This window comes from Mirounga leonina, unplaced genomic scaffold (assembly GCF_011800145.1).
Source record: "Mirounga leonina isolate KUSES-001 unplaced genomic scaffold, KU_Mleo_1.0 Mir_376, whole genome shotgun sequence".
In the NCBI taxonomy this organism is placed as follows: domain Eukaryota; kingdom Metazoa; phylum Chordata; class Mammalia; order Carnivora; family Phocidae; genus Mirounga; species Mirounga leonina.
The window spans coordinates 11,672,412-11,685,031 of NW_023270718.1; the positions used below are offsets into that span (position 1 = coordinate 11,672,412).

At 49.2% G+C, this 12,620-nt stretch overlaps 1 protein-coding gene across 1 annotated transcript; it reads right to left on the reverse strand.

Moving 5' to 3' along the window:
* Window positions 1-1,913: 1,913 nt before the first annotated feature.
* On the reverse strand, window positions 1,914-8,757 carry LOC117997785 (zinc finger protein 132-like). The gene is made up of 3 exons (XM_034986156.1): window positions 8,271-8,757; window positions 5,681-5,849; window positions 1,914-3,903 (listed from the first exon to the last, which is right to left on the reverse strand). Exons 1-3 carry the CDS (start codon window positions 8,283-8,285, stop codon window positions 1,949-1,951), a joined length of 2,139 nt encoding a protein of 712 aa, XP_034842047.1. The 5' UTR covers window positions 8,286-8,757; the 3' UTR covers window positions 1,914-1,948.
* Window positions 8,758-12,620: the final 3,863 nt, after the last annotated feature.

Consider the following 12,620-nt stretch of genomic DNA (forward strand, 5'->3'; position numbering starts at 1 on the left):
TGCTGAGCAGGGAGCCCGATGCGGGACTCAATCCCGGGACTCCAGGATCATGACCTGAGCCGAAGGCAGTCGCTTAACCAACTGAGCCACCCAGGCGCCCTATAAAGATTTTATTTTTAAGTAATCTCTGCATCCACCTTGGGGCTTAATCTCACAACCTCAAGAACAAGAGTTGCATGCTCTACCAACTGAGCCAGCCAGGCACCCCAATCTGGAAGTTTTTGATGTACCTTTAGAATAGCCAAGTTCCCTTTAGTTTACCAGTCTGCTTCAAACCCAGTGTTTCTGGCTCCCAGATGGCCCCTGTAGATCTCAGATTAAGTTATACGTGCCTTACCTGCCTCAAGCTAATGGAGAACTGTGGTGCTCCTTTGTCCCTAATGGCAGTGCTGTAAATTCCTCCCAACTCCCTCTTACCTCACACCCATTGTTTCTCTATCCACTGGGCCTCTCCCCGCCTCCTAGGATCATTTTTCCTTATTAGGAACCAGAAGACAGCTTCTCCTCACATGGGGAAACCCAGACATCTCTCTAGGAACTAGGGACCCACCTCCTAATCCAACAGACCATTCTAATGTTGCAGACTAGCATCCTCTTCCTTCAGGGTGAGCTCTGGGCCTTCAGATAACTCTGAAACACAGGCCACTATGTTCACTTTATGAGCCCTTCCGTTTTTCCCAGTCCTTTAGATGCACTGCAAACCCTAACCCTATGTTCCTTCTATACCCTGAGGTAGATGTTGTTAGGTGCCCTGTCTCAGCCATCCCTCACTCTACCCACTTCTTTTTTCGACCTACCCCCACCAAAACCCCCAAGATTAAAGGTGACGTGAGGGATGCCTGGGTGGCTCAGTTGGTTAAGCATCTGCCTTCAGCTCAGGTCATGATCCCAGGGTCCTGTGATCCAGCCCCCCACATTAGGCTCTCTGTTCAGCAGAGAGCCTGCTTCTCCCTCTCCCTGCCACGCCCCCAGCTTGTGCTCTCTCTCTGTGTCAGATAAATAAAATCTAAAATAAATAAATAAAAGTGTCTTGATCAGGGCACCTGGGTAGCTCACTTAGTCAAGCATCCGACTCTTGATTTCAGCTCAGGTCATGATCTCAGGGTGGTGATTCTGAGCCCTGGGTCAGGCTCCACGCTGGGCATGGAGCCTGCTTAGGATTCTCTCTCTCCTTCTGCCCCTTCCATCCCTCTCTAAAAAAAAAAAAAAAAAAAAAAAAAAGACTTGATTACTAAGGTCTTTATTATCATGCAGAATAGAGAACACCAAGATAAGTGGTTCCAGGGGAGGGTGATGTGTGAGCTCATTGGATACATAATTGGGGTTACATGCAGACAAGACAACATCCATGAGGAATGTGTATCTGAGAAGCCCAAACTGGACATCCCTCAAGGCCCCTCGACCAGCATGGGGTTAGTTCACTTCCTAACCATTTTAGAGGCAATGGGAATGAAGCCATTCTAGTGGGCCCAGGACAATCCTGTTTCCCTCCAGGAAAGGGGAAGGGAGGCACAGGGAGCTGTTTTCTCCCTACATATATAGATGACGGCTGCAAATATTTGGACCCAGGCAGGCTGGAAAGGGCTTTACGCTCCAGAGGGAAGAGAGCTCAGCCCTGGGCTGCTCAGAAAGGGCAGACTACCTTCTGAAGCCTTCTCCACACTAGTGGTACATGCAGGTAACTTCTCTGTGGGTATTCTGCATGAAGTTTGACTTGACTGAAGATCTTCTCAGAAGGACCATCTCTGTAAGGCTACATTCAGGTATGAATCCTTTTTTTTTTTTTTTAAAGATTTTATTTATTTATTTGAGAGAGAGAGAATGAGAGACAGAGAGCAGGAGAGGGAGGAGGGTCAGAGGGAGAAGCAGACTCCCTGCCGAGCAGGGAGCCCGATGCGGGACTCGATCCAGGGACTCCAGGATCATGACCTGAGCCGAAGGCAGTCGCTCAACCAACTGAGCCACCCAGGTGCCCGGTATGAATCCTTTTATGCTGAGCAAGATTGCAGAGGCGGCTGAAGATTTTCCCACAGTGGTCACACTCGTAAGTCCTTTCTCTGGTGTGAACTATCTGGTGTCGAACAAGTGTAGATCTTTCACTAAAGGCTTTCCCACATTGGCTGCACTCGTAGGGCCTTTCTTGTGTGTGAACTCTCTGGTGACGAACCAGGTGAGAGTTATTGCTAAAGGCTCTCCCACATTCACTGCATTCATAAGGCCTTTCTCCAGTGTGAACTCTCCAGTGATAAATGAGGCTGGACTTTCGGCTAAAGAATTTCCCACATTCAGTGCACTCATAAGGTCTTTCTCCAGTGTGAACTTTCTGATGTTTAATGAGAATGGAGTTCTGGCTAAAGAATTTCCCACATTCACTGCACTCATAAGGCCTTTCTCTTGTGTGAACTCTCCAGTGCTCAATGAGACTGGAACTGTGTGCAAAGGCTTTCCCACATTCACTGCACTCATAAGGTCTTTCCCCGGTGTGAATTCTCCAGTGCTGAATCAGGCTGGAGCTGCGGCTGAAAGCCTTTCTACATTCACTGCATTCATAAGGCCTTTGCCCAGTATGTACTTTCTGGTGCTGAATGAGGGTGGAGCTATTGCTGAAGGCTTTCCCACATTCAGTACACTCAAAAGGCCGTTCTCCAGTGTGAACTTTCTGATGTCGAAGGAGGTGGGAGCTTTGGCTGAAGTCTCTTCCACATTCACTGCACTCAAAAGGCCGTTCTCCAGTGTGAACTTTCTGGTGCTGAGCAAGGTTGGAGTTATTGTTAAAAGCTCTTCCACACTCACTGCACTCATAAGGCCTTTCTCCAGTGTGAACTCTCCAGTGCTGAATGAGGGCAGAGCTGCGGCTAAAGGCTTTACCACACTGATTGCACTCATAAGGTCTCACTTGAGTGTGAACTTTCTGGTGCCGAAGGAAATTGGAGCTTTGGCTGAAGGCTCTTCCACATTTGCTGCACTCAAAAGGCCTTTCTCCAGTGTGAACTTTCTCATGCCGAGTGAGATGTGACCTGTTATTAAAGGCTTTCCCACATTCACTGCACTTATAAGGCCTTTCTCCTGTGTGAATTCTCTGGTGATGAACAAGTGTGAGTTTGTGGTTGAAGGTTTTCCAAAAATCACTGCACTCATAATATTTTACTCCAGTGTGAAATTTCTGGTGCTTCCTCAGTTTAGAAGCGTGAGTGAAGGTCTTCCCACATGCTTTACACACATGGCATGTTTCTCGATCATGACTTTTTTGGTGATTAACAAGGGTTGATTTCTCCTCTAAGGAATTTCCAACTGTTGGGCATCTAAATGTTGTCTCTTGAGAGTGAGTTCTCAGGTGGTTGAGGAGGGTGGAGGTCTTCTGAAAGGCTTTTCCACAGTTGCTGCACTTAAATAGCTTCTGTGTGGTATGGACTTTTGTGAGCTGCTCAAGATTAGAGCTGTGTGAAAAGGTCTCCCTGCACTCTGTGCTCCTTTGTGGCTTCCTGCCGCTGTCAATGGCTGGGTGCTGGAAGAGGTCATCGCTGTCCAAGGCATCCTTACCACCTTCCCCACAAGTGAAGAGCTTCTCTGACAGGTGAACTGTAAGATTTTCCACAAATGAATCCTCGTCCTTGTCCCATCTGAAGGGCTTTTCTCCACTGAGCTCCTTCTGGTGCTGGTGAAGGTTTGTACTGAACCAAAATTCTCTTCCATATGTTCCACATGTGTAGAGGGTCTCCTCAGGATATATTCTTTGATGTTCATTCAGGTGCAAAATGTCTTTCAAGAATGGGCCACACATATCACAGGTGTCAGCCTTCTGGGTGGAAGGATTTGCACTGGGGATCCTGACCTGTGACATCCCTTCTACAGAAGTATTCTGCTTGGAATGGGCCCCCTCATCTTCCACTCCATGCCAACAACCTGAAAGCAGAGAAGTTTCTGGCAAACTGAGTGTTCTACTTGGTGGAAAGGATGACTTCATTAGAAATGTGTGGCTGACATATACAGGAATGGGTCCAAGGGATGGTGACAGGCCAAGGGTCCAGAATAAGAATGAAGAGCCTACTGTGCAGGACAGGGCCTAGCCAAGCTACAGAATAAAGGAGGCCTTACTAGAGGCAAGGACAAAGAGAAGGACAAAGGACTTTGTGTGTGTGTATGTGTGTGTGTGTGTGTGCCAATAAGCACATGAAAAGTTGCTCAAGGGGCGCCTGGGTGGCTCAGTCGTTAAGCGTCTGCCTTCGGCTCAGGTCATGATCCCAGGGTCCTGGGATCAAGCCCCGCATCAGGCTCCCTGCTCGGTGGGGAGCCTGCTTCTCCCTCTCCCACTCCCCTTGCTTGTGTTCCCTCTCTCGCTGTGTCTCTCTCTGTCAAATAAATAAAATCTTTAGAAAAAAAAAAAGTTGCTCAACATCATCAGTCATTAAAGAAATGCAAATCAAAACTACAGTGAGATACCACTTCACACCCACTAGAGTATCTATAAAAACAGACAATAATAAGTGTTGATAAGGAAGTAGAAAAATTGGAATACTCATACACTGCTGTGGAAATACAGAATGGTGCTGCCAATCTGGAAAACAGTTTGGCAATTCCATTTCTATTTATCTACCCAAAAGAAATGAAAACATACTTATGCAAAAACCTGTACTTGAATATTCATAGCAACATTTTTCATAACACCCAAAAAGTGGAAACAAGACAAATGCCCAATCAACTGATGAATGAATAAATAAACTGGTATATCTACAGAATAGAATATTATTTGGCCATAAAAAGGAATGAAGCCCTGATATGTGCTACAACATGGATAAACCTCAAATATATTATGCTAAATGAAAGCCATTCACAGAAAAACATACTGTGATTCCATTTATATGAAATGTCTAAATAAGCAAATATACATAGTCATAAAGTATATTAGCAATTGCCTAGGGCTAAAGGAGAAGGGATGAGGGAGGATGGGGAGTGACTGTTAATGGGTACAGTTTCTCTTTAGGTGATAAAAATGTTCTAAAATTAGATTATGGTGGGGCGTCTGGGTGGCTCAGTTGTTAAGCATCTGCCTTCGGCTGAGGTCATGATCCCAGGGTCCTGGGATCGAGCCCCACACTGGACTCCCTGCTCTGCGAGAGGCCTGCTTCTCCCTCTCCCACTCCCCCAACCTGTGTTCCCTCTCTCGCTGTCTCTGTCAAATAAATAAATAAAATCTTTAAAAAAGAGTAACAATAATAAAATTAGATTATGGTAGTATTTGTACAACTGTGCAAATACACTAAAAATCACTGAATTATACACTTTAAAGTATGAACTTTGTGGTATACTCAATAAAATTGTTTTTTTTAAAAAAGCCTCATGGGAGAAGGGACAGAATCTAGGCATGGCCCCATACTGGGTCACCCAGCCATGAACTGGTCAAGCTTAGTGGGATCCATCAGGCAGATGATAGGTGCCTGATCCCCAACCTCTTCTCCCACAAGGCCCCTGGGCAACAGCTATTGGGACTATTCATGAGGCTGTTGAGAGACATGGAGAATGCACACAGCCCAGTCCCAGCACCCACAACACCTATAACAGGAAACCTGGTAAGAACCAGTGCCTGGGGTCCAGCTTTGGGATGAACAGAAAACTTTCTATGGAAAGAAGGCAAGAGGGCAGAAGCTGGTCACCATGCTGGGGTGGGGCAGAAAGGCCTTACCAAGTGAGGTCATGAGCTCAAAGTTCTCCAGCATCACATGGTGGTACAGGCGTCTCTGAGTCTCATCAAGAAGCCCCCACTCCTCCTTGGAAAAATACACAGCCACATCTTCGAAGGTCACTGGGCTCTGCGATGACGAGACAGCTAAGCCAGGGGGCCAACAGATGGGCTGAAAAACAAACAAAACAGTTAAATGGAGTCATCCAGGCCCTTGACGTATGGCTCAGAGTTCTGCTACATCTACCACTGGCATCTCCTCTTCTTGTGACCCCCTCAGTCCATCGTTCCCTTACTCACTTGCAGCTCCTCCTCCTCCTCAGGCCCCCATCTCAGAGGAGATAAGAGGCCCTGGCACCACTGGTGTCCCTCCCTCCTTGTAGTCCCACTGGTCACTGTATCCAGGCCAACACAATCCAGAGGAACAAAAAGCAGGTGGGCAGACAGATGCTGTCTGAGTTCTGGGCTGGCCAGGAACCCCTCCCCACACTAAACAAGCTCTCTTGTGTTGTGTTTCTTGTCTCTCCAGATCACACCTCCCAAGTATAAAAAAATTCAGCCTCTCTTTTCTCCCTTAAGCCTCTAGTACCAGGGCCTGAGCACAATGGTTCACATTCCCTTACCTTGTACATGTCACTCTGGACTATACCATCATCATATCTCCCCCCCCAGCCCCCACCCCCTCCCTGTCCACACCACAGGCATCTATTAGTGTCTATATCCCACTATGCACATGGCCTACCTAACAAAGGCAACCAGGATCCAACACTGAGCCTGGCTTGCCTCACATCTCCAAAAACCACAACTGCCAGAAACAACCTTCACTTCTAGTTAATGCCTCCCCTCCTGGCCCTGCTTCAGCCTTCAGTTCTCCAGAACCATGAGTAGATCTTAAACACTGCTGCTCTCTTCCACCTCTATCCTTATACATGCCGTCCCCTCACCAGTCATAGCTGTTCTCACTCTTCCTACTAGACAAATCCCAGATCTACTGCCCCCCTACCATTGGCTTGGGGACTCTTAACTTAGACTGACCCTTTCTACCCCTGATTATTCTCCAGCCTGACACCCACTCCCTCCCCCACCCCAGTCCCCAAGGAGGATGGCCACAAAAACCTGGTGAGCTATAGAGAGGTAAACTGGTCTCACCTCAGGCCCCACTGTCATCCTACCTCTGTTACTTTCATGCTTCATTTTTTCATCCCAGGTCTAGTCTCTGTTCAGAGGCTTGATCACCATTCTGGTCAACCCACAGCCACACATAATGTCCACACACAAGTCTTCATCCCTTGGATGTCTCCAGCCTGGACCTGATATAAAGCATACTTGGTACCTCAATTTGGCCGTCTGTAGGATACATCAAATACAATATGGCCAAAACCCAAATCTTTGCCTTCCCCCTGATATCAACTCACTCTAACTTCCACATCTGAAAAACCTATCTGGGTCCAACCTACTGCTTCACATCAGGAAATCTAGTCCACCCTAGTTAAAAAGTTCAAGAGCCAACAATTTCTCCTACTTCCACCTTTGGTCCAAAAGCACATACACCTGAACTATTCCAGTCACTCAGTGAAAGACTCAGTGGTCTTCCTGCCTCCAACCTCACCTCTACCACCCCCTGACCAAATCTGTTCTCCACTCGGCATCCAGAGGGAGTTTATTAAGACCCGAGTCACTCTCCCGCTGTGTCTCTCTCTGTCAAATGAATAAATAAAATCTTTTAAATAAATAATTAATTAAAAAAAAAGGCCTGCGTCAGATCACCTCCCTCCTCTGCTCTAAACTTTCCACACTCCCACCACACTCAGAATAGAGACCCAGCTCCTCAGCTTGCCATTCCAGACCAGTATCTGTCCTCTGCTCTCTACGTCCACCAGACAAAATACAGACCTGCAGTTCCCTGAACACTTTCATCTTATACTCACCTCCAAGAAATTTGCACATGCTGGTCCCTGTGCTTGAGACACCCTTCCAGACCTTATCCCATAGGATTCCGGAAATGTGAATGTAAGGGGGAGGTTATCAAGAGGATGTGACTGTCAGCTGACCCATGTATGAGCTGGACCTGGGCAATGGGAGGCTTGTCATCACCTCCAGTCCTTGGAATGTGTATTCTTCCCCACTCCCAGAAATTCCCCCCAGGGACATAGCCTTGAGATTGTGATGCGGTGCTGAAACCATCTGGATGATATACGTGACTGAACCAAGTTAAGGTCTCTGTATAAACTTAAGATTCAGTGGGCTGATGTGGTCTACTCTTCTTGTGGCTGTCCAAGGCAAGCTTGCTGTGTACCTGCCCTTGCTTATTAAACCTGCCACCTACTAATCTGGAGTGACCTGCCTCTTTCTTCACTTTCTCCCTGCCCTCCACCTACGGGGTCGGTGTCAGATTACACCAGGGAAGCTCCCGAGGAGGTTGCCAACTCACAGTGAACCCCTCCATATAACCTCCGGCCTGGATTCCGGACGCTAGGAAAAGTGATTCTCTGGGCTCCAGACTCAAGTGTAGGTGAAGAGTCCCGTACAGGGGCTCCAGGATCAGGAGGACAGGGATCCCGGCGGGTGAGGGGCTGGGGCACCCTCCACTCACCTGCCCCGGGTCCATCAGCGACGCTGCTGGCCTGTTCAGTCTGTGGGTTGGGCGGGACCGTGCGAGGCGGCGACAGTGACAAACAATGAGGGCTCATCCAAACCCTCAAACCCCCACTGCCCGGGGTGACCGCGGGCTGACGGTCACACTACGGGCCTCAGTCTTCCCCAGCATAGAATGCGCCGAAGGACCTGGGGGCTGCATCCCGGGGCCGTGGGACGAAGGCGGTGTGTGGTGGCTCGTTACCTCCGTTCTACGTCTGGAGAAACCAAGGCTCAGGAAGAAGGAGCCATTAGCGGAGGGGGGAAAGTGCGTGCAGTGATGCGGTGACAGTCCCGGCACTTCCCTACCTGCCTCTCTGGTCCCAGCGGCCACCTGCCAAGCAACCCACCAACCGCGAAGTGAAGAGTGCATTGGCGACGCGGAAGTCCCGCCCCATCCTCCGCTGCTCTCGCAGAAACGCCCAGACTCTGAGCCAGCGGCGGCTCGAGGCTCGCAGCCCACACGACACTAGGTCCCTGAGCCAGTCGCGGTGCCGCGGGGTCGTTGCCTAGGTGATCAGGACTGGCGCCCGCGCGTCGCTGCTCACGCGACGCAAACTACATTACCCAGAAAGCCCCTCACCGAGCGTCCGCTCGGGGTATCCCGGTGAGCGCCCGGGAGAGGGGCGTTTCCGAGCGCCCCGGCTGGACTCTGGCCAATGAGGGGCTAGGGGAGGGGCGCTTCCGGGACGGCCGCTGCCCTTTGGTCGCCACTTCCGGTATCCGGCCATTTCTTTGGCAGTTTGCCGTTTTATCCGAAGTGGCCGAGGGACCTTGCTGCCAGCCCGTGGACTGTGTCCAGGAGGCTCCGCGGGCCTGTGGGCGTGATGAGTGAGCGGACCGACTAGTCACGGCAGAAGAATCGTATCCTGGGCCCCACCGACTGGACTCTGAGTCCCAGCGTCCCAGGTCCCCGACTGAGCTCCAGCCTCGATGTTCAGGACAATGGAGCGTTCGCAGGTGCCGAGTCTTCATTCCAGAATCCAGTATGTTAAGATGTAGAGGGTACAGGCAGAGGGAGCTGCATGTGCAAAGACCCAGAGGTGAGACTGACCTGAGAACACTCAGGAGATTCCTTGTCTTCCATTGCAGGGAACCAAGAGCATGAGAGGAGCCCTGCCTCTATTCCCCGGTCCTGGGGGTCATAGAAATTTTTTAATAGAAGAGGGATGTCCGTGAAATGATTTAGGATTTTGAAAGTATCCCAGTGAATACCCAGTAAACATACTGAGTGAACACACTGGTGGGAGAGGGGTTGTGGCCAGGCTGAAAACAGGGAGATTCATGAGGATGCTGCTGCAGTATTCATTGGGACAGTTATGGTGGTGGCCTGTCCAGAGCACAAGTAGGAGAGGTGAGAGAAGTGATCAGATTTCGGTTAGATTTTCAAGATGGAATTGATGGGATTTTGTGCTACATGTGAGGAGTGAATGTAAGTGGTGGATAAAGGATCATCCCAAGGGTTTAGGAGGGATCAGGTACTACTGCTCATTGAGATGAGAGGTTGGCAGGAGGAGGATGTTTGGGGGAAGATTAGCGGTTAGATTTTGTAGATGTAGAGTCCGAATTGTCTGGAGACCTCTGAGTGGGGGTGATGCATGGACCTGTGAACACACAGGGAGTTCTGGTTTCGCTTTGGATGTCCAGGCTGCAGTCCAAGGAAGGCCCTGAGAATGGCATTTTGGAAGGAGAGTCTTAAATTGTGGTTACAGATGAATGGCCCTGAGGTGAATGTGGGGCGTCCAGACAAAGGCCCAGTGGCTAGGTGGAGGAGATTGGTGCAGAAAAAGAGAAGCACTGTCCAAACACCAGTGGATCTGGGGAGAGTGCACATCCAGGAGGAGGGCCCACCCTCCGAGGGTGAGCAGGCATGTCAGGGGACAGGGTTTGGGACACATAAGGGGAGGTGGCTGGCAGGACAGACTGGGGCCCCAGGTCCCATGCCCAGTGCTTAGATCACAGCCTCCTGCTCCCTGGCCTGGTATTGCAGAGTCCATTGACCTTTAAGGAGAAGGATACATATGTCTTTTAGAAAACGTGGGGCTCCTTCATAAGGCGCAGTGGAGCTACAGGCATGGTCCTGTCCTCACCAGGTTAGGCCAGTGTGTTCCCCGTGGGATTTGCTGCTGGTCCTGGTGCTGGCCCATGTTTGACACCTCTTCTCCCAGACTGCTGCATTAGCAACCCCAACTCCTTTTGCCTCGGGACCTTTTTATCATGGTCAAGGGTCAAAAATATCACAACCCGCATAGGCGATCACATCTAGCCAGGTTATTTTCTGGCCAAGAAACCCCATCAGGGCCTGTTGCTTTTCTGTCAGGAAAAAACCCCTCCAGCAGGTTTTCTTGTCAGCCTCTGTGATGGCACATGAGCACCAACATTGATTGTGGGGACAGTGAGCTTTTCTGCTGAGATCTTGCCTGGTTCTTCATTTTGTGAGCTTCAGTTCTCCAGATGCATTGGTGATCCTCACCTACCTTGCTCTGTCACAAACCACTTGATCCCCCATAAGAATGACTGTCTGTACTACCCTAAATGTGGTCACCCAAGTTGAACTTGGCAAGGAGACCTGAACAGGGCAGCTTGAATCGTATCTTGACCAGAGAGGCCCCTGGAGGACCAGTCCTGGTCAGCACAAAACTGGTGTGGGAGGGCCTGCAGGGCTGATCTCTCGTGGGGTGCCTGACCTATGCCCTCCGTTCCCCTGGTGCCAAAGTGAGTAGCCATGCCTCTTTTCTATCATTCTCACCCCTTTCTGACACTCCATTCTACTTTCCCTTGACTCTTGTCCCCTGGCTGATCCCTCTGTGTCCTTTGCCTTACAGCCTTTCTCCTTCTCCCCTCTTCTGGCCAGGTCCCTCACCAGTAGCCTCCCCTTAACATGTCCTGAGCTGATACATATCTTTAAGTAGTTCTTGAAAATTTGTTCCACCATGAGACTGCTTGTTCCCTCAAAGGAAAGTGGACACAGTGTCACTGGCTGGACCACCTTCACTGCACAGCTCTTGCCTATCACCAGGCCCTGCCAACTCGACATTTTGCAGAGAACTGACACTGAAGAGACACCCAGTAAACACATATTACCTGGAGAGGTGTTCAGTCACCAAAAACATTTCAGAATGGGAAAAAAAATCCCAAGTACGTTGGGAAGGTGGGGAGGTCATCACCTTTGCCTCCATCCTGAGAAAGCAGGAGGACATTCATATCTTCAAATATTGTGAGTGTAGTAACACGAGAAAGCCTCCAGCCAGAGCTCTGTTCCTTTTGAGCACCAGAATGTTCTTGAGAAAGGCTTTATAAAGGCAGGGAGTATGGCCCAGCCTTGAGCAAAATTTTGCTTCCCCCTGCACTAAAGGACTCAAGTGCAGAGAATGTGGGCATCTGCTCCAGAGCTCCATTCTTGTTAGCACCAAAGGATTCATATCAGAGAACAGTTATACAAATGCAGTAACTTTCAAGAAAATATTAAACCTGTTTCACACAATCCCCATTGGAGAAAGGCATAATGAGTACAGCTGATGTTGGAAAGCCTTCTGTCACAGATTTAATCCAATTTTGCAGCAAGTTACTGCATTGTGAGTATAGTGAGTAGGAGAGCAAAAAGCTGTGGCTCCTGCCATGTTCTGCATAGAAATATTAACACTGGAGAAAGCTCCTGTGTGTACAGCCAGCATGGGAGAACAGTTGGCCAGAGCTCCTGCCCTGCCAACACCAACAACTTCACTAGAAAAAATCCATTTGAGAGCAGTGAATGTGGTAAAGTCTTCAGCTGCTCTTTTCTTTTTTTTAACATTTTAAATAATCAGCCTATTTTAAAAACTTCATTCAATATAAAAGAATTAATAACTGAGAAGGACCCTACACGAGTAGCCTTCAGTCACAAGTTGGACCTCATATAGAAGAACCTTACCTGGAGAGACACTCACTCCATGGCTGCCCTGTGTGTGGGGAAGCCTGTAGGGGCCATATTGTACTTTGTGACCACTTGTTGCACTGCTGGGTGCTGTGGAAAAGCCCTTCTGTGTTTGATGGTCACCTCTTCTTGCTCAGCATAAGCAGTGCCTGTTCCCTGCTTGCCTTCCCCTGGGGGGATGGTGGTGGCCCTGCACCCGTTGAAGTGGTATCATGGTGCTCACCCATGACTGAGTTTGACATGGACATGACTCCTGTTCTAAGCAAGGGGCCTGATGGAATAGTTTTTGGAGGGCTTCTGGGTAAGTTTCCCCTTGTTTATGGGCCTTGTGAAATCTGCTTCTGACATCCATGATGCCTTCATTGAGCTTCTTCAGGTACTCCTAACAGTTTTTAT